This window comes from Ceratotherium simum, chromosome 16, assembly GCF_057802395.1.
Source record: "Ceratotherium simum simum isolate JZ-2026a chromosome 16, ASM5780239v1, whole genome shotgun sequence".
Lineage (NCBI taxonomy): Eukaryota > Metazoa > Chordata > Mammalia > Perissodactyla > Rhinocerotidae > Ceratotherium > Ceratotherium simum.
The window spans coordinates 56,426,722-56,454,431 of NC_141915.1; the positions used below are offsets into that span (position 1 = coordinate 56,426,722).

Below are 27,710 nucleotides of genomic sequence, written 5' to 3' on the forward strand. Positions count from 1 at the left end.
CCATCCCAGCATTTTTGAGGGGAGTTGCTGACCTGAGCTGCATTAGTATGCCTGGGCCCTAAGCTGCATCCTGATGGCTTCTTCTCCTGTGAGTTCTGCACATACCAGCAGACATTCCAGATGGTTAGGTCCCCAGGGCTACTCTGTCTGTATTCCTAGGTGCCCTTCTGGGTCCCCAGGGGAGCATGGCACAGTGGAAAGAGCATTCTTTCCTTCCTTGGGCATTTGGCAGCCAGGCCCCACATGCAGCCATGTAACCTCAGGCACATCACTGCCCTTTCTAGGCCTCATTGTTCTTTTTTTTTTTTGAGGAAGATCAGCCCTGAGCTAACATCCATGCTAATCCTCCTCTTTTTGCTGAGGAAGACCAGCTCTGAACTAACATCTATTGGCAATCCTTCTCCTTTTTTTTTTTCCCCAAAGCCCCAGTTAGATGGTTGTATGTCACAGTTGCACATCCTTCTAGTTGCTGTATGTGGGACACGGCCTCAGCATGGCCGGAGAAGTGGTGCGTCGGTGTGCGCCCGGGATCCGAACCCGGGCCGCCAGTAGCGGAGCGTGCGCACTTAACCGCTAAGCCACGGGGCCGGCCCTCACTGTTCTTGTTTGGGGACCTGGGGTCACTATAAGATCAAACGAGACAAGAAGCAGAAGCCTTTGTGTGAGGAAAAGCCCGTCAGGATGGGAGCTACAGAGCAGCCTGACCCTCCCCTCTACCCTGCACAGTGGCTCCAACTCCCCCACACTCGGCCTTGCAGCCGAAGGCAGAAATGAGGAGCCTTGAGGTGATCAGCCTGAATTCTAACCCTGCTCTCTCCCTTGTCAGCTGGGTCCTGTGAGCACACTGTTAGGTTCTGTGCTTCAGTTTTCTCATTCCAAGGAGGCTGAAGTGAGAGTTGAGGGGAACTCCTCGTTTGACTCAGGGCCAGGCCTGCAGCAGAGACGAGGCCAGTGACCATGATGCACTTTCCCCACAGGCCGTGTTCCACATGCAGTCGGTGAAATGCCTTAAGTGTCAGGAGCAGAACCGAGCGATGCTGCCGTGCCAACATGCCGTGCTGTGCGAGCTCTGTGCCGAGGGCAGCGAGTGCCCCGTCTGCCAGCCAGGCCGGCCCCACACCCTCCAGTCGTGACCCTGCAGGCCTGGCCCCGGCCTGGCTCAGATCTTCTCACCTAGGACTTTTTAAAGTGTGTATATATATATATATATATATATATATATATATATACGTGTGTGTGTGTATATATATATATATATGTATGTATGTATATGTATATGATTATGTATATGTATACATTTCTGTATGTGTGCAGGTGTGTGTGGGCGGCCAGTGTGTGAACAGTGTCTGTGTGTATATCTGTACATAGATATAGACACACACTTTAAAACAGACTTACCAAGCACTTTTTAAAAGAAAAAACTATTTTGCAGTCCTCCCCCTGCCCACTCCCTGCCTTTCCCACTGCAGAGACAAAGTCCCCTCTTCTCCCACCGGCCTTTTGGCAGGGAATCTGTTTCTGTCTCTTTTTTATGTAGGAACTAACTATTTTTAACTTCTTTCTGGGGCCTGAGCAGGGAAGGGTGGGAAGCTAGAAGGGTCGAGGGGAGGGTACAAGTCTTCAGGGCAGGCCCTGTTCACCTTGCCTGCCCAGGCCAGGCAAGAGCCAGGGGTTTGGAGGACCTGGGGGCGGACCTGGTTCCCAGCTTCGAGGCTTGAGGCAGGTATGCTGGAGGGCTAAGCCAGCCTAGCTCCTAGGTTTTAACAAATGTGTATTTAGTCTGGGGCTGGCAGGCCAAAGCTGCAGGGCCATCCCACTCCTGACCCTAAGCTCCTCGAGGGGCAAGGCCTGGGAGTTCTACCCTTCAGGTTCCTGAGGCTGGGGGTCTACCTCAGTCCTCTCCTCCTAGACTCCCAGAGCAGCTTCCCTGGCCCCAGGGCCACCTACCAGGCTGGCACTGCCCTCTCTGTAACCCCTCAGCTGCCTTCAGCTGTCCCCCCCACTTCTGGCATGGCCCTCTGTGCCATCTACCCCCTCCGTCTGGCAGCTAGCAGGGCAGTTGATGGGGAGGAGCTGCAAACTGTGAGGACCAAGGTGGGGCTCAGGCCCTGCCCTCCTCGCTGGGAGGGGCTCCGTATGCATTCCTTGGTGCTCTCTGAGTGCAGCTGACGTCCTGCCCCTGTTTGGAGCGGACGCCTGTGTGCATGTGTGTGCGTGCCTGTCCCATGTATATTGTGTCTTAGCTTCCATTTAAAAAATTGTTCTGTACAGAGAGATGCAGTAGGGGTGGGAGGGCAGGGCGGGTGGAGGGAAGCTACCCCACTCCCAGCACTGGGGGTCTGGGGTGGGAACAAGAGGGCTGCGAAGGTTTTGGCCCTGGCCCAGGCCACCCCTTGGGCTCAGCACGAAAGGGCTTTCAATGAATTAAGTGAAAACTTTCTTTTTTTTTTTACAAAAACGCAAAAATCGACAAAGCTCCAAACCTATTGGAAATAAAATATGAACTTGCAGTGGCAGCTTGTTTACATGGGGGTGAGGGGGAGTGGAGCCCCAAATGAGGGCCTTTGAACTATAGTGTGGGCCAGCTCGGCTGTCTCAGTCCAGGTTTCAGCCTCACCTGGGCTGGGAGCCCGGCCTCAGCCACAGAAACAGCTCGTGAACCCACCCCTGAGCTGTGGCTAGGTGGCTGAAGAGGCCTCAAGGCTCCCTGGGCCCATCCAGGCCCAAAAGCAGCTCTATACTCCTAGACAGAGATCAAGTGCTCTCTGACCCAGGCCTGCTGGGGTTGATGAGACGGGGACCTTTAGCCCTGGACACAGAGACTTCCCAGCACCTACAACTGGTCTCTTCAGGGCTCTGTTGTCAGCTGCAGCTGGTTTACTTGTTTTCCAGAAGACACCAGGGCCTCTAGTTGTTTCTCAGAGGAACAAACAGTGCCTTCTCATAAAAGCATTAAAAGAAAAGTGGGCCCCAGAGGAATTGTCCTGCCTTCTATCCTGTACCCTGAGGGTTGGGTTCCAGCCTTTGAGCCACCTCCTCCCTCCTCCTGCTCTTAGCTGGCCTGTTAAGTGGGTGTGAGAAAACATGCCTAGTGGGCTCTCTCTATTGGTCTCAGATGTGCAGAGCTGAAAGGAGCCTTGGAGATGGTCTTATCTGACCTCCTGCGCCCATGATACTTGTGCAGGCTCAGAGAAGTTAAGTGACTCAACCAGGGTCACAGAGCTAGAATGACAACTGGCCCAGCACACAGGCCACCTTCGCCCAGGCAGGGCTGGGACCCCACTCTGAGCCCTATTTTCTAGAGCAGCCACTTGGCCTCAGCCTGCATCCCTCAGAGGGCCCCCCAAGGCCTCGTGGTGCTCCCCCTAGAGCGCCAGGCCCCTGTGCTGGGCAGCCACCACAGACTAATGCCTGGTACTGCTTTGTTCAGAGCCCTTGGCCAAAATCCCAGTTATGCCAATTCCCCCAGCCCCTGCTTCTGCATCAGTTACTGCCACAACCACCTCCTTGCTCTGTTACATGGGGGTGTGAGAGGTGGGCCAGGCCCCAGGGTGTGGGCAGCTCAAGGGCTGAGGAGGGGATTTGCATGGCCTGACTAATTTGGACCCCACTGCAGGCCAACAGTATATTTTCTAAGAGGACAATGGATTGGTTTTTTTCTTTTATTTTTGTTAATAAAGTTTCTAAGTGGCAGGTACCGTCGCAGGGAGGTGTCCTCAGCAGACACAGCTAGCCAAGCTATCCGTTGTTTCCACTCCTCCATGCTAGCCCCACTGCCTGCCAGCGCTCCCTCCTTCAGAGCCAGAAGGTCCCTAGCCCTAGGCTCCTTAGCCTGGGTGCTGGTAGTCACCTCAGGAGAGGACCCAAGCTCCCTTCAGTATGGCCACCACCCCTGCCCACCCCAAGGCAGCTGTAGCCTCATTTTTGGCAGGATCCCCTCTCCCTTCCCCAGAAGACTTTGTGTCTGCAGACCTGGCTCCAATGGGCCTGGGTAGGAGTACTGAAGAACAGGCACAAGGGAGCCTGGCCCCCACCCCTGTGGCTGGAATAGGCATGCCAGGAAACAGGCAGCTGAGACCCTGCTCTGCCAGAGCAGCTTTACCCAGGAGGGGATCAGGGACTGGAGATGCAGACAGCTGCCTCCCCTTTCCCTGGTGCTGGAATCTGGCAGAGAATGCTGACACCGGAGCTGAAGGGAGGAAGAAGGGAATATAAATACTGCTGATGGTGCCCCCAGCACTGTGGGCCCCTGCCCTGGCAGGAGGACCAGAGGGGGTCTTCACTCTGGGCCTTGCACAAGTGGGGCTCCCCAGACCTACAGGCCCTTCCAGGGTGTTAGGCCAGGCTGGAGGGCTGCACTGCATGGGGAGAACCCAGATCTCCCAAGAAAGCCCATGCCTACTAGGGTCCCAACTTCCACTGCTACTGCCCTGGCCGAGGGGCATGCTGGGAGGCCTGCTTGGCTCGCTGCCGCCGCAGCCTCACAAACACCTGGGCCTCGCGATCACCCTTCCGGCTCTCCAACAGCTGCAGAATTGGATCCCCTGTGAAGAGAGGTGTTTGGGGTCAGACTCTGAGAAAGGCAGTGCCTGGGTAGTGGCAGGGAACACAGCACTGCCCCATTCTCCAGCCAACCTGGAAACTAGTGATGGACTCACACCAGCCAAGCTCACAAGACAGCCTGACGGACAAGACTGGAGACACACTCACCACCTCTGGCACGATGGCACTGGCCTGGACACTGAGCCAATTGCAGTGCAAGAGGCTGAAAGGTGCCTCAGGTTTCTACTCTTAACCTTTTTATACGAGAACCTTAGGCTGGCTAGTTAACTTTTTAGTGCCTCAGTTTACTCATCTGTAAAACAGCAATAATACCTGCCTCACTGGGTGGTTGTAAGGATTGAAAGTGTTAACATATGTCAAGTGCTTAGAACTAGCCCATAATAAGTGCTCAGACATGTGACCTATTACTATTATCAAGCTTGGGGAATGCTTTGCAACGATGTGCCCCCAGATGTGCCCCCGGTCAGAGAGATCTGGCCCCTCTCCCCAGGTAAACTTGTTGGTGACCTTCCCCCGCCAGGTAGAGTCACATTACACTTGACCTAGCTTAAATTTCACTGGTCTCTTGACTAGACCGAGAGACCTACTCAGCAACACAAGCCACCATGCTGGCTCCACCTGCTTCCACCTCCAAGGAGGGATTTCTCTGACCCCAACCTTGCCTCTCTGGGGGCCCCTGCCTGAGCTTTCACAGGCTGCCCCTTTCCTGCACCCCCAGTGCTGGGCCAGGCCCCAAACTTGCAGCCTCATGGCCTCTGCCCTGCCCTGGGGCTCAGGCCTACCGTTGGGTGCCGGGTAGGTGAGGGGCAGGCGGATCTGAGGCACCTCGCCAGGCTCCTGGGTCCCAGTCAGGCCTGGCACTGAGCGCAGTGGCAGGAAGGCTTCCCCTTCCAGGTCATCAGCCCCTAGTGTGTCATGGTCCAGCACAGTGAGCAGGAGGCATGCCCCGTCCTTCTGGCACGGCTCAGCAGGCACCAGGCTGGATGGGGGACAGAGTTGGGCTCAGCCGCCTGCCCCACATACTGCCACTGCCACCCACCCCCATACATGGGTTCACTCCCTGCTTCTTGAGGAAAGGCCAGGGCTGGGAGAAAAAGGCCACAGACAGGTGGGGATTAGGATTGCAAAATCAGCTCTCAGCCTGGCCTATCTCGGGCTATGATGTCTGCTCTGGCTGTGAGCTGATGCTTTAAACTAGCGGGTCCTGTGTCCCCAGGCCCACCTGTCCTGAGGGGAACAGAAGACCTCAGGGACAGCACCCTTCCTGGAAGCAAGCCTCTCAGTCCAAAGACTGTGAGAGTCTTCTGCCAACGGTCCCACTCCACCTCCCGGGGAGCAGGTTTGAGGCCTGTGCCAGCAAACCCTTGTCCCAGGTGCCCCCTCCCTGGGCCCCAGCTGGGAGGAGAAGGCCTGAGGCAGATCTAGGCCTGGAGAAGCACGGTGAGTGTAGGGAACCACTCACAACTCAAAGGTCTCATCGAACAGCGGGTGAAGGTCTTTCTTGTGCTTTTGGGTCTCCCGGGGCGCCAGCTCAGGGAACTCGTGCCTGGGCTCCAAGGTCAGCTGGACAAAGGGGTCGCTGGAACCTGGCAAGTGGCCCAGGGAGGGGACATTGGCCAAGGATGTCCCAGCTTCCCCCTTCAGTCCCCACCCCCTGCAGCTGTGCCCACTCAGCAGCACCGCCCCCTCTTGGAAATCCAGAGGAAATGCAACCAGTGCTCCTGCTGGACCAGTAGAGCCCCCAGGGAGGCTGGGGACCAGAGTGGGGACATGGGGAGTGGCCAGTGGGCAGTTTCCACTCACCATTGGAGTCCAGGGGCAGCAGGCTGGAGGCACTGAGCAGTTCCACACGCAGCTTCTGCTCAGAAGCACGGTAGGAGGCCTTGACCGTGACAGCCCCGAGCTCCTCCGAGGTGGTTTCTGCCTGGGGGTGGGGTGCATGGGCAGTGTCAGCTGGGGCAGAGCGGGTGAGGCAGGGCTCCAGGTGCGCAGTGAGCACGGCGGAAGAAGGGAGCCTCACCTGCTGCTGGATGCGGCTGCAGAAGTACTTCTGGATGAGCTCCTGGCTGGAGGCCGCTTGCAGCTCCAGATCCCTCTGCAGATCCTGGAAATGGGGCACAGCCAAGAAGTCACCTGAACTGTCACACTCAACCACAGCCCCATGTTGCCTTTCAGGAGCTCACAGCCACGGGGAGAGATGTCAGTTTGATATGGGAAGCACTGCGTGTTATGGGAGAGGAACAGACAGCCAGAGGCACAGACAGGGTGGGCTTCACAGGTGTGCCACCCATGCAGTCGCACAGCACCCCATCACCATACTTAGAAGAACCTCACACTTGGTTTAACGCTCTGCTGTTGCTGTCTTAAAATTTTTAATAATTTTTGCAAAAGGGGCCAACATTTTCATTTTGTGCTGGGCCCTATAAATTATGTAGCTGGTCCTGGACACAGGTGAGCACAGGAAGGCAGGTTACCCCTACCCCACCAGCTCACCAAAAGGCCCCTACCTGGAAGGTGGCCGTGTGCAGGGCCTCAGGTGACAGGCCACAGCCCTCTGCGTAGAAGCAGATCTCCAGGTTCTAGGGGGTGAGACAGCAGAGGTGACCCCAGGCACTCTCCCACCAGGGTTATTATTTGTTGTTACTAGTATTATTACCTGCAGCACAACCTTCAGCCTGCTAGAGGCCAGGGGGCAGCTCCGCTGGGAGGCGGCCACCTCCTCCAGCACTGTGAGCGTGTGGGTCCAGAGCAGGGTCAGAAGGCTGGGGTGAAGTGAAGAGGGATGCCGGACACAGGGCGGGAGGACAGAAGAAGAAGAAGCAGAGATGCTCTTGAGAAAGAGGAGGGGACCCAGGCCCACCCACCCTCCACCTCCACCTGCTTCTCAGGTGAGGCTGAGGCCAGGGCTGCAGGCAGGCAGTGTAGGGAGGGAGGGCTGGTCTCCTGAGGGAAGGACAAGCCGGGGGACAGACGGGGCCAGTCCTCTCCAACATGTCTCACAACTGAGTGAAGAATCCTTCTCAGTAGGATTATCAAACCCCAACAAACAAGGTTGGGGGGAAGGCTGGTCCCCCAATGACAGAATTGTGATTCAAGATGGGGGTGGCCAAAATGAATAGGATTTCAGCACATAGCATATAGATAAGCATCTACCACCTGTGGGGAGAAAAAAAGAGCCACCAAGCCACATTCCCAATAACCACCTAAGTCACTGAACTTGCACACGTCAAAGTTGAGTCCAGCAGTTAAGTACAAAAAAAGTGTGTGTAAGTAAGAATGGGGGAGGTCTATATAATTTATTCAACATATTTAAGTGCTTATTATGCACCAGACACTGTTCTAGCAGCTTTTGAGACAGTAGTGAGTAAAACTCCTATCTTAGTGGAGATTAGATTCTGTTTTATGTGAAAATCCAAGCTGAACAAACGGCATATTACGGCCTAAGAAATAAAGAAGGGGGGCTCCCGCGGGCCCCGCTGTACCCCTGGGAGTGGAGCAGAACTCTGGGGGAGGGGCCAGCAGCTTCCTGGGGCCCAGATCTTGTGTGGAGGACCTGTCGCCGTCATAGGCGCTGTCTTCTACCACTTCCTCTATACAGCACTGCTCTCGGCACTTCACGTGACTCATTTAGTCCTCAAGAGAGGCCAGAACCATGATCAACCACACAGAAAACTTGAGTAATCTGCTCAAGGCCACCCACCGAGCAGCAGTGAAGCTGGAGTCTGAATCCAGGTGGTCCAGAGCCCACACCCTTGACCTCTACCCACTGCTGTCTGGTGTGCTGGGCCCCTGCTTTAAGATAGACTCTAACTAGAAGTTCCCCTGGATCGTGGGAGAGGAATACCAGTTGCCTGAAATGTTAGGAGGGCAGAGCTGCAGTCGGCAAGTCCCCGAAGATGGCCTAGGGCTAAGGGACAAAGGATAGGCAGGTTTCAGCTCAGCCTAAGATGAAATGGACAGGCTTGTTAGGTAGTGAGCTCCCTGTCCCCGGGAGCAAGCATTTAAGCAGAGGCTGGTTGCATCCTCCCCTGAGAATGGATGCTGAGGCCAGGAAGGAGGGGTGGGTGGAAGGAGGTGGAGGTGGTGGGGCACCGCAGGGCAGGGGCTGCTGCAGACCTGCTGAAGTTCTCCTGCACCAAGTTGGTGTTCATGTAGCAGAGCTTCACCTCCAGGAACTTCATCAGGGGCAGAATGGCCTGGGGAGAGGGCAGCACGTCTGGCTCTGGCCTATTCCCATTCCACCCCCGTTCCCTGCCCTGACCTGGGGGAGGAAACAGGGCCAGGAGCTTTTGTGTGCATCATCTGGAATGTCTGCAGGAGCTGGCCCCTGCCCACAATCAGCTCCAGCCACACTGGCCATCTCTACAGCCCCCGAATCTGCCAGGCACGGTCCTGCCTCAAAGCCTTTGCCCTTGCTGTTCCCTCTCCCAGAAGTCCTCAGGGCTCTTTCTCTTGCTTCCTTTAGGTCGACTCAGCTGTCACCCTCTGAGTAAGGCTTCGCTGGCCACTATCTAAAAATACAACCTTCTGACACTTTGCACCCCCTTTTGTGTTTTATTTTTCTCTTTAGCACTTATCATTATCCAACACACCACATGTGCATGTATACACATGTATGTATATATGTATATACATACACACATATATGTATGTTTATAGTCACAGCTATACTTCTAGTTCTAGTTCCATATACTTTCTTAGCTTTACTTTCACCTCCCCCACTAGAATGTAAGCTCTAGGAAGGCGGGATTTTTATTATAGTTTTCATTGATATATATCCTCAGGGCCTAAATCAATGCCTGGGACAAAGTGGGTGCTTAAATAGCTGATGAATTAATGCGTAACCTTCTCCCACACAATCAAAGGTATGCATTACCATCCCTGTTGACAGAGGAGGAAACTGAGGGCAGCTGGCTTCTACAAAGAGGACAGCTATGCTAGTAGGCAGCTGAGAAAGGTGCAAGCCCAGGTCTGTTTGGCTGCAAAGTCTAAGCCCTCTGCCACTGCAGCCTCCACACTGACCATCAGTGCTGGGAGAGCCAGGGGAATGACCCAGCCCCGCCCCCTTAGCATCCAAGGAGGAAACCAAGGGCCAGGAGGGAACAGTCCTTGCCCAAGTCTGAAGGACTTATCTCTGACACGCCATGGCCTTTAGCCCCCTACCTACCCTAAGCCCCTTTGCAATCCCAGACCCACAGAACTGGCAAAGGTCAGTGAGCAGGGAGGGCCACTCACATCCTCAGGCAGGACGGATTCCCTGACGCCCACGAGTTTCTGGATGTGCGTGGCAATGCCCACCTCCAGCTGGAGACACAAAATGGTAGGAGGGAGGCCAGGGCATGAGTGGGGGGATCAGGAGAGGTCACTGGGGCCTGAGTTTAGGTTCAGGAATGGGTAGGGGCTGGTGATCAGCCCAAGTCCTGCTGGGGGGCTTCAGGCAGAGGATGGGCAGGGTGGGGTCAAGTCACAGTGGGTCGGACAAGTACCTGCTTGGCCAGGGTGCGGACGCCGGTGCGGATCTCGTGGCCCAGCCCAGCCAGTGCACCCTGGAGCTGGGCATGCAGCGTGTTCTGCAGCTGCCCCTGCTCCAGCACAGCCCCTACCCGCTGCTCCAGCACCTCCCATGCCAGCTGGGTGGGCAGCTTGCCGATCACCAGCCGCAGCTGCTCCATGTCATTCACCACCACGCACAGCTGGAAGGGGGCATGGGCACAGGGATGCAGAGGTTCCTGAATAGTGCCAGGACTGGCAGGCACTATGCCCACCCCAGCCCCCAACCCCCAGCTCTGGCCCTTACCATGTCGGCTGCCTGGCCCTGGTCCTTCTGGCCTGTAGAGAGCTCACGGGCCCGGGCCTTTATAAGGCTGCAATACACCAGGGCCAGCCGACACGTGTCCTGTGATGGGGAGGGGATGATCAATGGGGGGCGCCCAGGAGGGACACTTGGGGGGCAGCACAGGAATCTCAGTGACTTGGAGGATTTAGGATGTGGGCCTTTGGAGGCTGCTAGGGCAAGAGCTTGGGAGAAACAGGGTGGGCTGGGGTTGAGGCTGTCCTAGAAAGGTGGGGAAAGACACAGTGGAAGATGCTGTACCTCCACGAACTTGACGGTGATCATGAAGGCCTCCTCTGGGTCAGGCCAGTCCAGCTGCCGTGCCGTGTGGCTGATCTGGGCAAAGCAGGTGGACAGATCCACAGCCGACGTGCTATGCTTGGTTAGTTCACCCAGGGGCACCAGCTGGGGGATGAGGGAGCACGCAGGAAGGAGGGCTCAGGGCTTGCCAAATCCATGTCCCTTCCTCCCTCCTTCCGCAAGCATTCAGAACTTCTACCACCAGCGAGCACAGAGCTGGGCAGTGGGTCACGAGGGGAACAAGGAAGGCTCTGCCCAGACCTCCCAGGCTGCAAGGATCAGTCTGTAAAGGGAAGCCACGGTCAACCCTAAGGATATCAGGAGGCAGCATGTTGCACACAACTGGCCTCAAGAGTACCGCTGGACGCTGGTTACCGGCTTCTGTACGTTCTCTTCGGGGCAGACCCAAGCACTACCCACAAAGCCGGGACCCCATCCCCAGCCCAGGCCCCGCCCCTACCTCATCCATCTGCACTGCACGCTGCACCCGCGCCAGGGCCACGCTGTATGTCTTCTGCAGCCAAGAGGGGATGGCCGGCTGGAACCAGCGGTGGAAGCCATCCAGGGCCAGGACTCCATCCCTGGGGAGAGCCAGGGCTCAGCCTGGGGAAGGCAAGGAGCCCTCCTCCACTCTCCTCTCCCCTGCATGCCTGCGGCCTACCCGCAGCCCGCCCACAGCCAACCTGCTACCCACCTCTCCGAGGGGACCGGGCCCAGTTGGAAGAGCTCCTTGAGGCTGATGTAGAGCTGGAACAGACTCTCACCCATCTCTGGGGACACAGAGCCACCCACCGCTGCTGTGTGATCTTGCACCCGCTTGGCCACCTGCGAAGGGAAGGTGTGGCGGGCAGGGCTCCTGAGCCAGGACAGAGGGTGCAGCCTGGAGACTATGGGAGAGACTCACCAGCCACTGTAGCTCCAGGAAAGCCATGGAGAAGAGGTCAATCTTGAGGGCACTGGGGGAAAGGCAGCAGGGTGTGACCCGGCGCACACACTGGGGTCCTCTGGTCCCCATTCTGAGCCTCTGCCACTCTACCTCCCGACCCAGCCATCTGCTCACTTGTGGAAGATCTTGTTCCACGTGTGCTGGCACTGGTGCAGGTCACCAACGATGTCCTGTACCAGGTTCAGCAAGGCCTTCCCTGCTTCCAGCATGCCCTGGCAGGGACAGAGGGGGGCTCAGCAGGGCTTTGAGGGGCAAGAACTCCACCCACCACCCTGCCTGAGCCCCCTCACCTGCACCATGGGCTGATGGTGCTGCTGCTTCAGGTGGAACCATTCGACAGTGCCAGTCTGTGGACAAAGAGGCAGTGAGCAGCGAGGGGTTGCTAGGCCAAGGCACATGCCCTCCCCATCCCCAGAGTGGGTACCATACCCGCAGGGCCTCGGTCACCAGGTGGGGCAGTGGGGCGCTGCTGGGGCACAGTTCTCCAAAGGCCTTCATCTTGCACATCTGTATCAAGACCCTGTGGAGACAGAGAGCTGTGTCCAGAGATGCCCCACTCACTCCTCCAGCAGGCTTCCCTATCCCTGCAGGTGCCCGAGCTGTTCCCTGGGCCCTGATCCCAGTGAGGGAGGGGAAGAGGTAGTCACCGACCTGAGAAGAGACTGCAGCCGGGCCGGGGAGTCGGAGACGGAGAGGGGGAAGACAGACCGGAACCTCCGGATGAGGGAGAGGCCATAGGCCAGCAGGGAGCTGAACGAGGTGGCCAGCTCCTCCAGCTACAGGGCCAGGAAGATGCTGTGAGGCGGGAGCTGCTTTATGGGGCCCGGACAGCACTCTTGCTCCCTGAGCCCTGCCTGCCCAACACCCCACTCCCCGCTCCAGCCCACCTGTTCTGCCTTGAGGCGGCCCTGGATCCACTGGTACTCAATGCTGGTGATGGGGTGCAGGAGGCAGCTGCTGGGGAACTCCAGGCTCTGGTAGAGACGGCTGTAGGCCAGCCACTGCCTGCGGCAGACAGAAGCCCTCAGCCTGGCCAGGTGGGGTGCCTCCCTTCCCACTGCTCTCCCTGACCGCAGGGGAGGAATGGGGACTCCCCCTGCCCTGAAGCCTCCTCTGCTCCTGTGGATCCCCATCGATACGCAGGGCTGAAAACCAGTGGCTGAAGGTGACCTGAAGGATTTTTTTGTACCCATAGGTGATTTTCAAATGTATACATTAATCACCTATCTCTTAAATTAGGACATTTATGATTTAAAAATTCAAGATTTTTCGCTTTTTTTGAAGAATCAGATTTAGAGACTTGAGGCTTCATGCACACATGGCAAACATCAGCTGGAACTTCCCTTTAGACAGTTCAGGGGAGCCTTCACAGAGGTGACAACTGAGCTGAGACGAGGCTCGAGTGCGAGGGTGAGGGAGGATGGGGGAGGAGAGCAACCCAGGGACAGGCCCTTGGACTCAGCGCCACCTGCACTACATGCTTGGGCCCTGTGGGCAAACCGGGCCCTCACCATCTGGCGCCGCCAGCCTCCAGCCTCACCAACATCCTCGCTACCTGTCCAAGAATACTCACCTGCCCACAGTCCCAGAGCTGCCCTTCTCCCCCAGCCTTCTCCCGCCCCCCCCCCCAAATGCCAAGCGTCAGCTTGGCCCAGGGCAGCTCCCACTCTCGTTCCTCCTCTCAGCCTGCACCCGGGCGTGCCCCCACTTCTGCTCCTCACGGGCACTGAAATGTCTGTGAACTCACGTGCCCCTTCCTGGCATTCCCACAATCTCATGTGGCACTGGGGATGTGACAGGCCCTCAACACAGACTTGGTAACGTCACTGCAAAATTTGTTGACTGGAAGGCAATGGCATCGGGAGGCGGGGCTGGGGGCCAGGGCAGGGGTGGAAAACTCAAATGCCCAGAGGACTCGGTGAGGCGAGGGCCCGACAGCAACCGTGATGGACTCGGGGGAGACACAGGCTACTCTGCTCTGACCAACTGCAGCCCAGCAAAATGACAGCCCTGCGACTATTCCAGCACTAATGCTTCATGAGAAGGTGGAATGTGAATTTATAGGGGAAATCTCCAGATTTTTAAAAGTTGGGAACTTGGGGCCGGCCCAGTGGCTTAGCGGTTAAGTGCACGCGCTCCGCTACTGGTGGCCCGGGTTCGGATGCAGGCGCGCACCGACGCACCACATTTCCAGCCATGCTGAGGTGGCATCCCAATACAGCAACTAGAAGGATGTGCAACTACGACATACAACTATCTACTGGGGCTTTGGGGAGAAAAAAAAGGGAAAAAAAGAAGGAGGATTGGCAATAAATGTTAGCTCAGGGCCGGTCTTCCTCAGCAAAAAGAGGAGGATTGGCATGGATGTTAGCTCAGGGCTGATCTTCCTCACAAAAAAAAAAAAAAAAAAAGGTGGGCAACTGACTCAAAATTTAAAACACACAGTTTGGACCAAACAGAAATCTCTCAAGAGTTAGTCTTTGGGCTGCCAGCTTGCAGGAGGGCAGGCAGGGAGAGAGAGGGTGGAGCCTCATAGACAGCCCTTGCGGGTGTTCTGCTGGGCTGTGCACTCACGCCATAGACTGGTGGAAGTCTGACAGGTCCTTCTGCGTGGCGTGGAGAAAGAGGATGGTGGCAGCCTGAGGACTCAGCGACCCATCCCAGGACGTACTGCCCGCCTGAAGGCACAGGGAGAGACATGTCAGGACCTGGCAGGCAGGCCCTGGCCCCGCCCAGCCCTGGGAGGGCAGTACCTGGTGCTGGGTGACCTCGTGGGACACGAGCTGCTGCAGCAGGTGAAGGTGCACCGTGTAGCTGGGCTGGGAGCGGCTGGCCGCAGTGGCTCTCTGAAATAGAGCCAGCGTGGCTGTGAGCAGAAGACCCCACACAGAGTACACCCCATCCTCTCAACCCAGCTGGGACCCTGGGAGGCCCTGACCCCAGACCTACCCGCTTGTGAATGAGCTGGAACTGGAGGTGGCACTGGCCGCGGTCCGGGTAGGTCTCGGTGCAAGGTTCCAGAGGGTACCACTGGTCCTCCCGGCAGCGCAGGTCCTGGCAGGCCGGGCAGGCAGGAGAGGCCCACACCCATGAGTGGCACGAGCCTCACACAGTTGGGGGCAGAGGAGGCAATGGGAGGCAAACCCCAGAACTCCTCCCAGAACCCCTCATAACACCCCTGTGCCTCTCTCCTGGGCCCCTCCGCCCGTGCCCCCCTCTGCCCTGCCCCACTCACCTGTAGCCTCAGAACCACGTTCCCCAGAAAGTCATCCTGGCCTTTGTCCTTCCGGGCCTCCTTAAAGATCCTGTTCCAGGCAGCGTCCCATGAGGGAAACGGGCCAAGAGACTGAAGAGGTCAAGCGGGGATCTGCCCCCTACCTGTGGCCACCCGCGCCCGGACAAAGCCTGCAGCCCAGCAACCAGTGCGCATGCTGTGAGGGAGAGCAGAAGGAGCCCCCACTCATTCCCTGGGAACCCCGAGGCACTCACCTTCGCAGCCCATGCAGATCTGTGAGCTCCCCAAGCTTCTGTCTGACAGACTCCACGGTGTCCAGGTCCCTGGTGGGGCAGAGGTTTGTGCAGGAGGCAGAGAGGGTGTGCTGGGAGCCCCCAACTCCCTTCTGTCCCCCCCACCCCCATGGGCAGGGCATGCCCCTCACCACATGTCCAGACGAAAGCTCGCATTGCTTATGTCCTCAAACTCTCTGTAGGGAGAAGAGGGATTGGCTGAGGGCCTTGGAAGGATAGACCCCCGAGCAGGCCCTAGACTACCTCAGTCCAGAGCCTGTCCCCCAAAGCTGTCATCCCCAATATCACCCACCCTGGAGTCTTAGCCCCTCCCTGCAAACTCCTCCTCCCCTCCCAACTGCATCTCTCTCTCCTTTCAGGTAAGCCTCAGGCTACTCCTAGATCAACCCAGACATATCCTACCTTCCGCACCCCTCAGCACACGTGGCATTTATGCCATTGTTCTGTCCTGTCTGGCCTCCTGTCTCCCCTGCCTTGGGAGCAGACTCCTCCTCCAGTCAAGCCAAGCCCCTCCCCTGAGCCAGGAAGTCCTGCTGATCTCATAGACTGGGGGACCCCCTACCACTGAGGGTAGCCCCGGACAGGGTAGGGGCTGGGGCAGCGCCACGTACAAGATGAAGGTCTCGTCCCAGACAGGGTTGAGTGTCTGGGTGATGACCTGGGTGCGGTGGGTCTGCTCCTCCGGGATGGTGTGCCTCACCACTGCCTTCTGCCGACGCCGAGACCCAGGGCTGCCCCCGGGCACGCCTACCCCCTGCTCGATGCCCAGCAGGCAGTAGGGGTCACTGAACCCTGGGGAGGAGGGAGAGAACGAGGCAAACAGAGCATTGGCTGGGCTCCCTGGGAGAGTCCTCCCAGGGAGGGGTAGAGCCCCTCCCCATCCTAGACTCCAAGGGCAAAGGGCCAGCTGCACTCGGGCAAGCCAGTGGGAGACAGGAGATGGGAGCTCCCGCCCAGAATCCTGGGACAGACCGTGATGGGGAGAGGAAGGATCCAGGAAGAAAGCCCCCCACCCCCTACTCACCACTGACATCCTTGCCCAGAATGCCCTTGGCTTGTTTCACCGTGGCCTTCAGACAAAATGTTGGCTTCTGGAGGGAGAAAGGGAGGAGATTGAGTCCAAGAAGGGGCTGGGCTTCCCAGCCCCCCGCCTTGCCCAGCATGGCCCAGGGTTACCTCGAGCTCCCGGACCCGCTGCAGCATCTGCTGGTGCTCCTGGGGCTCCATGTGGAACGCCTGGTGGGGTAGGAGTGTGGGAGGCTTGGGGCACAGGGTGGGGGGAGCCAGGCCAGGAAGAAAGGCTGCAGGAAGGAAGGTGGGGTGGGGGCTGGGCTCACCTCCTGCAGGTATTGCAGCAGCTCAGAGGCCTCCCCCACATGGTTGGGCTCAGGCTGACCCAGGCGGTGCAGGACCGTGTAGAGAGCTTCCTCGTAGAGCAGGGCCCTCTGAGACACAATAGGGTCACCTCGGGAACTCCCATTCACCCACCACAAGGTCAAAGCCCCACTAGCCACCCCTGGCACCAACACTCCATGCCCATAGAGACAAAGCACACATATGTGCAGGGCAACAGAGTGGGTTGAGACCCAGAAGTTCCCTCCCAGGCTGCTGCCATCAGCCTTGGCCAGTAGCTGAAGAAGGTGTTGGGGAAGATGCAAGGTTGCTCCCCAGCACCTCTCTGCGCCCTCCAACACTCCGATTCTTACCTCCTCGGGGGAGAAGTGGTGGGATGGAGGCTCAATCTGGGGAGCAAGGTGAAAAGACAAGGTGTCCCGGAGGCCTAAACCAGGGCTGGGACAGCAGGAACGGCTCCTTGCAGAGCAGGCCCAGGCCTAGGGCCGTGGGGGGCCCCAGCACCCGGCCTCCAACCCCACCGGTGCCGCACACCTGTTCCCACAGGAAGCCTCCTGGGGGTCCAGCCCCCAGGTTGCCTTCCTTGCCCCCTGGCCTGCCGTAGCTGAGGTCCATCGGCGCTCAGCTGCCCCAGCAGCACCCGTGGCCCCAACCTCCCTTCCTTCCCCAGAGGAAACAGCACTGCTTATCAGGTGGCCACGCTCCACACCCCAGCGGCGGAAGTGAGGCCCAGCAGCGGAGGTGGGAGACTGGGGGGCATGCCGAGCAGGGCTGGGGGCTGCTCAGATGGTCCCCAAGCAGCCTAGCCCACAGCAGGGACACCTCCTGCCTAAAGGGGCCGGTGCCTTTGGAGCTGGAGGAACAGAGGATGGGAGGGTCAGCCCCGCCAGAGGGAGGGGGCTCAGAGAGGCTCAGACCCTGGACCTGAGGCCCAGGGCCGCCCAGAGAACACATGGCAGACCCTACTCTGCCAACCCAGAAGGCTCTGCCCAGGGGCTGGGGCAGGCAGAAGAGGGGACCACATCCTTAGCCCCAGCCCACGAGAGGTGGGGCCCCGCACCCTGAGACTGCACCCTGAGACCGCAGAGCCCCACCCAGGCCGGCTCTTCTCCCCACTGAGGTCACTCCTACCTCCTGAGCTCTTTGGGGTAGGGGATCCTGCAGTTCTCCGACCCTGCGGCGCCTTATCTTGATGGCCTGGCGCAAGAGGGGAGGACGCCGCTTGGGGTGGGAGAGGAGTGTCGCCATGGTGGCCAGCTCTGCCCTTCCCCTCTGCTGTGCCCGCTGCACTGGGTGAAGATAGTGAAGCCACAAGATTATGCAAAGAGCCCAGAGCTGCCACCCTGTGCTGACGGGGGTGGGGGTGGGGGTGTTGGGGGGGGCAAGAGGAGGGTCAGGTCAGAGTTTCACCACCTCGGAGGCCCAGAGGCCCCGTCTCCCAGGCCCCTGCACCTTCTCTCCCGCTGGCTGGGATCCTGGGAGGAACTCTCCCAGGCTGGAGGCAGAAGGTGGACCCAGTGGGCAGGTCTGGCCCCACCTTACTGTCCCACAGAGGCCCTGACCCAGCTGGTCCAGAGACTGAGGGAAGCCAACCCGGCTGGTGGAGTTCTCACCCACAACCTTCCCTGAATGGGCCCCAGACCTGGGGTTGGGGTGGGCAGGGCACAGGGTGGGGGCTCCAAAGAGGCATCTCCCCAGTGGGCAGCCAACTGCTCAGCCTGCTCTGCCCCACAGGTGACATTCCACTGCAGGGACGGGGCAAAGCTATGCTGGGCAGGGACAGCCTTAAGGCCCCTGCCCCTACAAGGACGGTCAACACGGTGCTCCCTTCAAATGCCCTTGTAGGGCGGTTAGCCAACTCCAGGAGCTCCTGGGTGGGGCTGGCCAGAAGGAAGAGGCTGGAGAGGCAGCGCTGCCTAGCCTCTCCTGAGAGGGGGACTTGGTCCAGAAGGGACAGAAAAATGGATGCTTCAGTACTAGGCTTTTTTTTTTTTTTTTTTTTTGGTGAGGAAGATCAGCCCTGAGCTAACATCCATGCTAATCCTCCTCTCTTTTTGCTGAGGAAGACTGGCTCTGAGCCAACATCTATTGCCAATCCTCCTCCTTTTTTTCCCCAAAACCCCAGTAGATAGCTGTATGTCATAGTTGCACATCCTTCTGGTTGCTGTGTGTGGGATGTGGTCTCAGCATGGCCAGAGAAGTGGTGCGTCGGTGTGCGCCTGGGATCCGAACCCGGGCCGCCAGTAGCGGAGCATGCACACTTAACCGCTAAGCCACTGGGCCTGGGCCGGCCCAGTGCTAGGCTTTCTGATGCCATGCCCAGAGCTTTCTTCCAGGCCAGGGCCTTGGGGGGGCTTTCTTCCAGGCCAGAGCTGTCCCTGGCTGGGCTTCATAGAGGCGCCCCTCTCACAAGCCCAGACGTGCTCCTCCCTCAGACACCTCTGAGCCTGACTGGGGCCGGAGCTGCAGTTCGAGGTGGCGACACAGCAGCCAGAGACACAGGAACTCACGTCCAGCCCTCCCACCCAGGGCAGTTGCTGGGCTGCACCAGGCCCAGGGGACTCTGCGGGTGGGCAGTTGCCGAGAAACCACCATGCAATAGACACTTGAGAAGCCTTAGTGTCCTGGGCCCAAATGGGCGGTGTGAACAAGGGACTCTCACACACATGGGGAGGGAACACTGCCTCCCTCCCCCGGGGGCCCTCAGCAGCCAGACAGCTCTCCTTCCTGAGAGCTCACCTCAGTCAACACACACACAGCCAGACGAGGTCGTTACTTCATTTTTACTACTTCGCATTTGCAGCAAACAAATCAAGGTGCAAACAGGGTTTATTTCACATTAATATATTAACTGGCTTTTTTTTTTGGTCAAATAAATAGGGAATTCTCTTTAAATAACCATCTCCTCATTTCACAGCCAGTCCAGGAGCAAATGAGAGCAAATTTTAGTGCATCCAGGGGACATATCGCCAACCAGGCATGAAGCTTAAAGGAAGGGGGCAGGCCAAGGGGCTGGCGAGAGGTCGTGGTCAGCACACAACCCCAGGCCAGGCCCCAGGAGTCAGGGGCCCTGTCCCCAGCCCCCAAATGGCATGATGGGATGGACATGCATTCTCCAGTTCCAGTCTGAGAAGCCCCTTCTAGAGGGAAGAGAAGACAAAGGGAACCAAATTCCAGAAACAATAGCAGGGAAACAGGGGGCTCCCTCCCCGAGCTGCAGTGGCTTGGCGTTCATGCCACCTACCCCCTGGCAGCTCACGATAAAGCTCCCCAAGTCACACAGTGGTGGCCACAGAATGAGCAAGGACAGGACAGGGAAAGGAAGGCGTGTGTGACTGGGCTGGAGGCCGGCTAGGAATGGAATGTGAGCTGACAGTCTGCTGGGAAGGTGGCTTCCTGGGCCAGGGACAGACCAGAGTGGAGGGAATGTGAGGAGGGCCTGGCGGGGGCCCTCGGGAAGACACGCGGCTGGTCTGCTGGAGCTCGGGAGGCTGAGTATCAAGTGGCTACCAAAACGAGGGGCTGGACTGCAGTGGAGGAGGTGGCCAGAGAGTCCCTCTGTGGGTAGAAGTTGCTAGAGCAAGCCAAGAAGGAGGCGGATGCCCCGCGGGCCCGAGGAGAGCCCAGTGATGGTGGAGGGAAGGGCGCTGAGTAGTGCCTGGGCTCCGGGCTGGGTGGGAAGCTGGGAGGCAATGCTCCCAAGTCAAGGGGCTCCTCCTTGCCTCAACGCTAGTTCCTGCTAAGTGTTTTATAGTCAGACCTGGAAGAAGAACACGGCCCTCACATCAGCCCCTCAACCCCAGACTAGGCCCCAAGGGGAGGGGAAGGAAAGAGTGATGAGAGGCGGGAGGCAGGGGGCACGAGGAGTCTACTGAGTCTTCTTATCTTCTGGGGGGTAGTAGGGAGGTGGCGGAGGCTGGTTCTAAGGAAGGAAGAAAGATCACATTAGAAGGTTCAAAACAAGAGGAGTTCTCCCTCGCCCCTAAATCCCAGCATGCTGTGGCTGTGGGGGTTCCTCCGGCACCGTGGCCACCCCGCTCACCACCCCGCTCACCGTGGGCATATAGACGTTGTGGGGGTTGCCCGGGTTGTAATAGGCGCTGGCAGCTGCTTCTGCGGCCTTGGCTTCAGCTGTGAGAGCAAACACACTCGGGATAAGCCCTAGTGACAGGCCCTCCCCTCCTCTTCCAGCTGCCCCTGGAGCTCCTCTCAGCCCAGTGACCCCAGCCCCCCAGTGCTTGGGGTGGCTGGGGCTGAGGATCCAGTTCCATCAGTAAAACTGCGGTTAAAATTTCCTGAGCACTTACCATGTGTTACACTGTCCTTTCCAGTCCCTTTACCCCTCTCCTCATCTGATCCTCACCACTTTACCAGGTGGTACTGCTGCTACCTCTTTGTGGATGAAAAGACCGAGGCGCCGAGGGAGACCTTCCCCACCCCAGGGCACACAGCTAGCTAAGGGACAGAGTGGGGCTGGAATCTAGCTCATCACCACCAGGCCACCACACTGCTGGTCCTCTGGGATAGTCCCTAGCCCAAAGGTCATTCATCATTTGGGGCTTCCGTGCAACCATGGGGAGGAGAGGGCTGGTCCCCCAGGACTGCAAGCAGCCCAGAGGCCTCACCTGCAGGAGTGGAGGGGACACCAGGGCCGCTGACTGGAGGTTCCATGGGCCCAGGGTAGGGCGGTGGCGGGGGCTGTACGTATCCCATGGCCCCGTCCATCATGGGAGGTCCTGGATAGAACTCTGCTCGGCAAGAGAGTGACAGGGACCCAGTGAGCAGCCCAGCCCCGGCTCCCTCAGCTGGCACCCTCCGACGCCTCTCCACCTTCTCCGTTAGTCCTGAAGCAAGTCAAAAAACAAGTCTCCCCTCTATAACCCCCTGGCCTGGATGGGGATAGTTAGTGGGTGGGTGGTTGGGGTAAGGGGTGGACAGCAAAGGACACACTCACCAGGTGGGGGCGGTGGATAGGGGTAGCCAGGAGGGCAGGGGTACATTCCATTGGCGACTGGCGGGGGAAAGACATAGGCCCCGCTGGGCATGTAAGAGTACCCATAGGCTCCACTGGGGGCTTCACCTCGAGAGGCTATAAGTACAAGGGGAGAGAGAAATGAGCGTCGCCTGCCTGCAGGGCTGGGGAGAGGGTGGCCCCACTGTCTGCTGAGGAGAGCTGCAGGGTCCCAGAAATGTGCACAGCAGACATGCCTTACCCCACTCCATTCCACTCCCCACCCATGCTTGAGTCAGCCTCTGTCAGGGACGAGGAGAGGGGTCCAGATGGGAAGAGAGGTCAGGAGGGGGAGATCAAGGAGGGGGTGGAGGGAGGGAAGGAGGGAGGCTCAGGGATGGGGTAAAGAATGGAGCCGGGTGAGGTGGCGGACGAGGTGAGGATGTCTGCTGAACACAGCCCTTGGTGATTTAAAATGGCTGTCTGATGGTGGCTTCATGGCTGAGTTTTTTGTTTTTATGAGTCCACAGTAAAATGTCCTTGAGTCCAAACAGCTTTGTCAAAATGTTCTATACCTGCTCCAGGCAGGGGAAACCCAGCCTTTCAGGTACAAGACAGAGTCAATGCTAACTACAAGCTTCCTTCCTCACTCCCAGCCCCGGTCAGCCCAGGGCCCAGAGACTCATCTCTTGAGTGCTTAAAAAACAAACAAAGGGCCAGCCCTGTGGCTGAGCGGTTAAATGCGTGTGCTCTGCTGCTGGCAGCCTGGGTTCGGAACCCGGGCGCGCACCGACGCACCGCTTCTCCGGCCATGCTGAGGCCGCATCCCACGTACAGCAACTAGAAGGATGTGCAGCTATGACATATAACTATCTACTGGGGCTTTGGGGCAAAAAATAAATAAATAAGTAAATAAAATTAAAAACAAACAAAAAAGTAAACAAATTCAAACAAACAAAAACACCACACAGATTCAATGTGCCCCTGGTGCCTAATTTTTAGAGACTTGATACCTTGAGATGCCACCTGTAGCATCCTTTGTCCAAACTCGATGGCGCCCCCGGCCATAAAGGTCAACTTGTAAGACGTAGAGCCTTCCCAGCCACCTGAGAAGGGAACGGGGCATCCACAGCTCAGGAAAAGAACAAGAGTCACAAGTGAAGAGACGGCTGAGACGGCAATGTGTTCTCTCCGAGCCCCCACTGGAAGGCCCCCATCCGATGCCCTGGAGGCCTGTGGGAGAAGGGCTGGCCCTGCAGCTCCTGTCTCTTGGCCCGGGCTGCTTCTGGCCTGCTGCCCACACAGCACATGCCAGCGCTGCAGACTGGCCTGCCTCCTGCCCGGGCCGGCTTCACCCTTCGGAACAGGGGGCTTTTCCTTCTTGGAACAAAGTTGTCCTCTCATCCCCAGCCCTGTGAGTACAGCTGCACTAGGGCCTCCCACTCCCAATAAGGCAGCTTCCCAGGAGCAGGCACACTCAGCAACAACTGACGTTCAGGTTAAGAGCAGACCTCTCATTGTGAGGGGGCCTAAGGGGAACCGCTAGCTCCTCGAGAGCAAGGTTGGGCCTGGCTGGGTGTGAGGGGGAAGGTGAGTTCGACACAGAGGTCCCTGGTGTCTGTGAAAGAGCCTGCCACCAAGCAGGGCCCCTCCAGGAGTCCAGAGGGGCAGCTGGCTCTTTTTGGCTCTAGGGAAAAGGCCCTTTCCAAGAACCTGATACAGGTGCTGCCCACATCTAAAATTTGAACACACTCCCCAGGTCAGAATAAGCATTTTTACTTAGTTTACAGTCATTTTGCTGATTTCGCTCTCTGAAAAGTGATCTGAGCTGCCATCTTTAGTGCCAGCATTTCCCAGCTCTTGGCAACTAAAACTCCACCCCTGCTGAACAGGTGGCAGCCCTCTGGTCTTGGAAGCTAATCCAGAGCCAGGAAGAGGCCACGGCTAGGATAATAAGGGTCCAAAGAGGACATCTTCAAGGCAAAGTCAGAGGCGCCCCAGAGCAGCTCTCTGGAAGCCGCTTCCGCGTCCCTGAGCCCGTCACCCACCTCCTGCTTCAGCCTTCACTGTTCCCTTGATGTAGTTTGCACCAAACACAGGCTGCTTAATCTCACAGTCTTTCATCAGATAGAAAGGCATCATGAAGGACTGCATGGCATCCTTCCCCTTGGACAGAAAGATGACCTGCAGGGAGGAAGGACAAGGGCCATCACCACCCAAACCACAGCCCGCTTGGCCACCACTTCCTATGTGTGATGCCTGCTCTCAGCGCAGGGGTGGGCGGCCAAGCCAGGGTCCAGCAGCCCCAGAGCTCTCTCTGCACCAGACACTCTCAGAGAGGGTTTTTTAAAGTAAAAAGCCTTACATGCAGCCTGGCTGGAGAGGCCAGACGTGTATTCACAAGAAAAACGTGTTGCTCATAGACAGTGTATGTGAGAAGGACTGACTGCTCTGTCATTTAAGTGGTAGTGAGGAGGTGGTGGATGTGCTGTGTAAGTGAAGGGGCCTGCAAAGATAGGGCAGAGGCAGGGAAGGACTTCTGAAGGGGGAGGTCTAGCCTGAGCTTCACAGAACTGAGAATGACAGAGTGCCAGGGGCGTGAGAATCCGAGAGAACGGGCTGTTGTAACTGTCCTGCAGACTCACTGCCCAAACAACAAGAGTCTTCCATCCTGCACTTGGAGACCCTTCTGTTTTAAACCCATGACTTCAATCTGCGACTGAAGATGCCGACCTGAACCACCAGAGAGAGAGTTTTCAGACTCCCCTGTCTCCGCTAAGTCCTAGTGATGAAAGCTGGAAGATGTGCTCCTCTCTTCCAACCATCTTTAAGCCTAACTCTTAGGTAGCTATAGGCAGCAACCCTTTTCCAAGAATATCCATTTGTATTTCTCTGGAAGTCTGTCAGAGTCTGCCTGGGTAACTCTCAGGCAAGGTCCATTCTGCAGTTTCTCTCTGCACTTCCCCCTCTGCAGGGTTTTGCTGGGCTCTCTGCCCAGTCCAGAGGCTGTGGCCATGCTACTGTATCCTGTTTACCACATCTATCACTCTGGATGTGTATAAAGGCCTCATGGGCTACTCCTACAGATATCAAAACAATAATAGTCTCTCCCCTCCAGGCCTAGGTCAGCCCAGCAGCTGCATCCAACTAAATATTTTGCAGCGCTAGCTTTGGAATGTGCATGGATTCCCCGCCCAGAGGTCAGTTCAGCTACACAAAGAGCCCAGTGGTTCCAGAACCTAGGAGCATGTGACAGAGAAACACGCAGAGTGAGGAACTAACATTCACCAGGGTCTGGAGGCCAATGGACTCACGAGGCTGAGCCTGACCTAAGACTCACATCAACCTCCAGGAGCCACGAGCCTCCAAACAAAGCATCACGCTGTACAACTCACCCTGTAAGGGGTAAGGTAGACGGTGCCTTTCTTGGTCCCTCTGAAGGCCTCTGGCACATTCTTCATGTCATTGAACGTAAGTTCTACATGATCATAGGACATTAGGATGCTGTGATGAGAAAAGAGGAAAGGCCCTGATGAAACAGCGTGGAGTCATAATCTGTTACCACCCAGTGGCTGGACCCTCCTGGTAAGCAGCTGTCCATTAGCATGTTAGTTAGTTGCCTGACATGTCATCTCTTATAACTGTTTCAACATTGCTGCAAGGAAACTATTAATATAGCCATGGAAGAGATGAGTAAGTTGGGGTTCTACAGAATTCCCCCAAACCCCACTCATACAGCACCCAAGTGACCAGCGCAGTAGAGCTTCGGGCTCTGGAGACACCATAATCCCTCAAATCAGGTTAGATTATCCAGGTTAACGCTTCCATTTTCTTCTAAGTCTTTATGATTGGTGTTCTGTTTTTGTTGGTTTGTTTCTTTAAGCCTGATATATAAACATTTTAAGACATGACTCTACACATTACACAAGGGTTTACTTTGGGGTTTCTTTAAACCCGGGTCTGCAGTGATGTCAGTTCATGAAGCCCTGGAGAAGATTGTGTAAGTGCATTTCTCCAGAAGAATCCACATTTTCATCACTCTCACAGGGGTTCATGACTTGAAGAGTAAGGTTCTTACTCTTTTACACATTTTGCACATCAAATTTTAAATACTGGATGTAAATTTCAATTACTGTTTACACAATTTTTTCAGAAAGGAGGCTGACGGGCCGGCTCCGTGGCTTAGCGGTTAAGTGCGTGCGCTCTGATGCTGGCGGCCCGGGTTCGGATCCCGGGCGTGCCCCAGGGCACCACTTCTCCGTCCAACGCGGGGCCGAGTCCCACGTACAGCAACTAGAAGGATGTGAACCTACGACATACAGCTATCTACTGGGGCTTTGGGGGGAAAAACATGAATAAATAAAATCTTTAAAAAAAAAAAAAAAAAGAAAGGAGGCTGAGGCATTTCCAAAACAAGGCATGTTGCTATTCAGCAGCACTGAGCCCTAAGACAGGTAGGAGGCCCAGCAGAATAGATGCATTCTTGTTCCAGAAAAATCCCACTGAAAGAGAAAGTAAAACAGTCCCAGGAGATGTTACCAAATGGCATCAAAAGGGTTTGTCGGGGCCCAGGACTGGTTCACACAAAGAGAAGTTACAAATCAGGAGCAATGTGAGGTGTCTCTGATTATAAGATAACAAGGTCCAAGTTTACACGGTTCCACCTGTCTTCTTCCTCCTCCCAAATATCACAACTTTCTTCACTGGGGAGGGGTAAGTGAAAAGAGGAAGGGTACCAGAAAAGAGAAGGACAGCTCAGAGAAAAAAGGTCATTACCAGGAACAGGCTGGTCTGGCAGACCCTCAGCAGGTATGATGGAGAGCAAGTCAGCTTTCTGAGGTCAGGGGCACCCTAGGCATTCTCCTCTGACTCATCAAGCACTCCCAGGTGACAGGCCCCGGGCTGGGTGCTGGCCTTAGCCAGCTACAAGGCTCTGATCTTACCAGTCTCCTCTGGTGACTCAGGTTCCTGCTAAGCTCCTTCTGCCTTCAAGAGACACCTCAGGGTCAGCATAGCTCAACCAGGGCCGGCTGGTCTGATTCTCAATGCCCCAAGAACAAGAGGAAAGAGGAGCCATCCAAGGAGCCCAAAGGTGGGAGGAGAGACAGAACTGACTGGTGGATGGGGAGACAGAACCTTGAAGTTGGGTGACCTCTGCTTTGGGGAGTGACCCAAACCAACAAGCATTCAAGTGAAAGAGGCAAGGGACCAACCTGTACAAGGACCGACACCGTGCCAGGAACTGTGTTAGACATCTGACAAACGTTATCGATTTAATTTCGCCTTTGGGCCTCAGTTTCTCATCTGGAAACTGAGCAGTTCTGGAATATACCGGAAGGCTATTTACTGGTAGTTAAGCCTACTGACTTTGAAGTCAAGACTCCTTTCCTGGAATCTCCTCTCTGTTACTTACAACTCTGTGATCTCAGGCAAGTTATTAACCTCTCTGTGCCTCAGTTTCCCTAAATATAAAATGTGTACAATAGTACCCGCCGCACAGGATCTACGTATTAAATAAGGTAGAAGAAATGCAGAAACGTAGTAACGGAATAACGTAGTATACGCCCAACAAATGGGAATTATTTCTGCCTGAGGTTCTTCTCATCTGTTAAAAGTCACCGACTCTGGGAAACGGGCCCAAGAACGATCCCTAGGCCCCACCTGTCTTCCCAAACCCCGTCCCCGTCCAGCCGCCCCACCCCATCCGATCCCAGCCCACAGCGGAACGCGACCTCCCGGCCCCTCCCCCACGACCCCCACCTTCCTCTAGCCCCGCCCTCGGCCTTCACCCCCGCCCCCCACCGCTCCCCATCAGTTTTCTGTCCCCCTCAGAGTTATTCCCCGACGCCCACCCCGTCGACGCCCACCCCGTCGACGCCCACCCCGGTCCCCCAGGATCCTTCCGCAGTGTTTTCACCTCTCAGTGTTGTTGACGATCACTCCGCCGCCCTCCGAGTGATTCTTGTTGAGCGCCATAGTCTCGGAGAGGGGTCCCGAGACTCGCAACGCAGTGAGCTTGCGCCCCTCTTCGGCCCGCCCCTAGTGGCGTCGGTCGTATTAGAGTCAGCCAATCACAGTTCTCGCACGGAAGCTGGCTCAACCACGTGATCCCCGGCGTCACGTGGTAACACAGTAGTTAACTCCCTCTCCCCCTCTCCCCCACTTTCGCTTGCGTCACTAACAAGTTGAAGACTACAGTTCTTCAACCTCGGCCTGCGCGCTCTCCACCCCCAACC

The 27,710-nt window shown here is 56.9% G+C and overlaps 3 protein-coding genes across 14 annotated transcripts in view; 1 reads left to right on the forward strand and 2 right to left on the reverse strand.

The window, feature by feature from the left end:
• Positions 1-2,297, forward strand: part of UNK (unk zinc finger) — a 35,242-nt gene extending 32,945 nt beyond the window's left edge. For all 6 annotated transcript variants that reach the window (XM_004432770.3, XM_087441623.1, XM_087441622.1 and 3 more), the window contains one exon: positions 978-2,297. In XM_004432770.3, the coding sequence (XP_004432827.1) occupies positions 978-1,133 (156 nt within the window). In that variant the 3' untranslated portion in view covers positions 1,134-2,297. The remainder of the gene's footprint in view (positions 1-977) is intronic.
• A 1,349-nt stretch (positions 2,298-3,646) lies between these two features.
• Positions 3,647-17,801, reverse strand: UNC13D (unc-13 homolog D). Of its 5 annotated transcripts, none has more exons than XM_004432771.3 (32): positions 17,655-17,801; positions 16,877-16,912; positions 16,508-16,615; positions 16,347-16,406; positions 16,195-16,261; positions 15,782-15,962; positions 15,302-15,346; positions 15,132-15,200; positions 14,878-14,947; positions 14,592-14,696; positions 14,396-14,488; positions 14,217-14,320; positions 12,530-12,647; positions 12,294-12,418; positions 12,072-12,162; positions 11,933-11,989; positions 11,757-11,854; positions 11,601-11,652; positions 11,391-11,521; positions 11,157-11,277; positions 10,658-10,801; positions 10,361-10,459; positions 10,050-10,256; positions 9,799-9,867; positions 8,680-8,759; positions 7,220-7,325; positions 7,071-7,142; positions 6,584-6,667; positions 6,367-6,487; positions 6,026-6,149; positions 5,346-5,542; positions 3,647-4,544 (listed from the first exon to the last, which is right to left on the reverse strand). In XM_004432771.3, exons 1-32 carry the CDS (start codon positions 17,769-17,771, stop codon positions 4,423-4,425), a joined length of 3,273 nt encoding a protein of 1,090 aa, XP_004432828.1. In that variant the 5' UTR covers positions 17,772-17,801; the 3' UTR covers positions 3,647-4,422. The 5 variants fall into 5 exon arrangements, with proteins under 5 accessions (XP_004432828.1, XP_014644762.1, XP_087297743.1 ...); XM_014789276.2 differs by lacking the exon at positions 17,655-17,801 and adding an exon at positions 17,058-17,566; XM_087441617.1 differs by lacking the exon at positions 10,361-10,459.
• A 1,490-nt stretch (positions 17,802-19,291) lies between these two features.
• On the reverse strand, positions 19,292-27,508 carry WBP2 (WW domain binding protein 2). 3 transcript variants are annotated; one of them, XM_004432772.3, is made up of 8 exons: positions 27,392-27,508; positions 24,870-24,978; positions 23,523-23,658; positions 22,488-22,580; positions 21,478-21,612; positions 21,149-21,271; positions 20,578-20,654; positions 19,292-20,445 (listed from the first exon to the last, which is right to left on the reverse strand). In XM_004432772.3, exons 1-8 carry the CDS (start codon positions 27,448-27,450, stop codon positions 20,392-20,394), a joined length of 786 nt encoding a protein of 261 aa, XP_004432829.1. In that variant the 5' UTR covers positions 27,451-27,508; the 3' UTR covers positions 19,292-20,391. The 3 variants fall into 3 exon arrangements, with proteins under 3 accessions (XP_004432829.1, XP_087297750.1, XP_004432830.1); XM_087441624.1 differs by having other exon boundaries at positions 21,149-21,367; XM_004432773.3 differs by lacking the exon at positions 21,478-21,612.
• Positions 27,509-27,710: the final 202 nt, after the last annotated feature.

Bases quoted from the DNA above. Each gene is read 5' to 3' on its own strand.
- UNC13D (XM_004432771.3), bottom strand. From the start codon at position 17,771: ATGGCGACACTCCTCTCCCACCCCAAGCGGCGTCCTCCCCTCTTGCGC. The intron at 9,868-10,049 runs GTACTTGTCCGA...TTGTGTCTCCAG, and splicing joins TCCGCACCCTGGCCAAGCAG to CTGGAGGTGGGCATTGCCAC. The intron at 6,488-6,583 runs GTGAGGCTCCCT...CCCCACCCCCAG, and splicing joins GCAGCCGCATCCAGCAGCAG to GCAGAAACCACCTCGGAGGA.
- WBP2 (XM_087441624.1), bottom strand. From the start codon at position 27,450: ATGGCGCTCAACAAGAATCACTCGGAGGGCGGCGGAGTGATCGTCAAC. The intron at 24,979-27,391 runs GTGAAAACACTG...TTCTCATCACAG, and splicing joins ATCGTCAACAACACTGAGAG to CATCCTAATGTCCTATGATC. The intron at 20,655-21,148 runs GTGAGGCCTCTG...TTGCTCTCACAG, and splicing joins TGTCCCCTCCACTCCTGCAG to CTGAAGCCAAGGCCGCAGAA.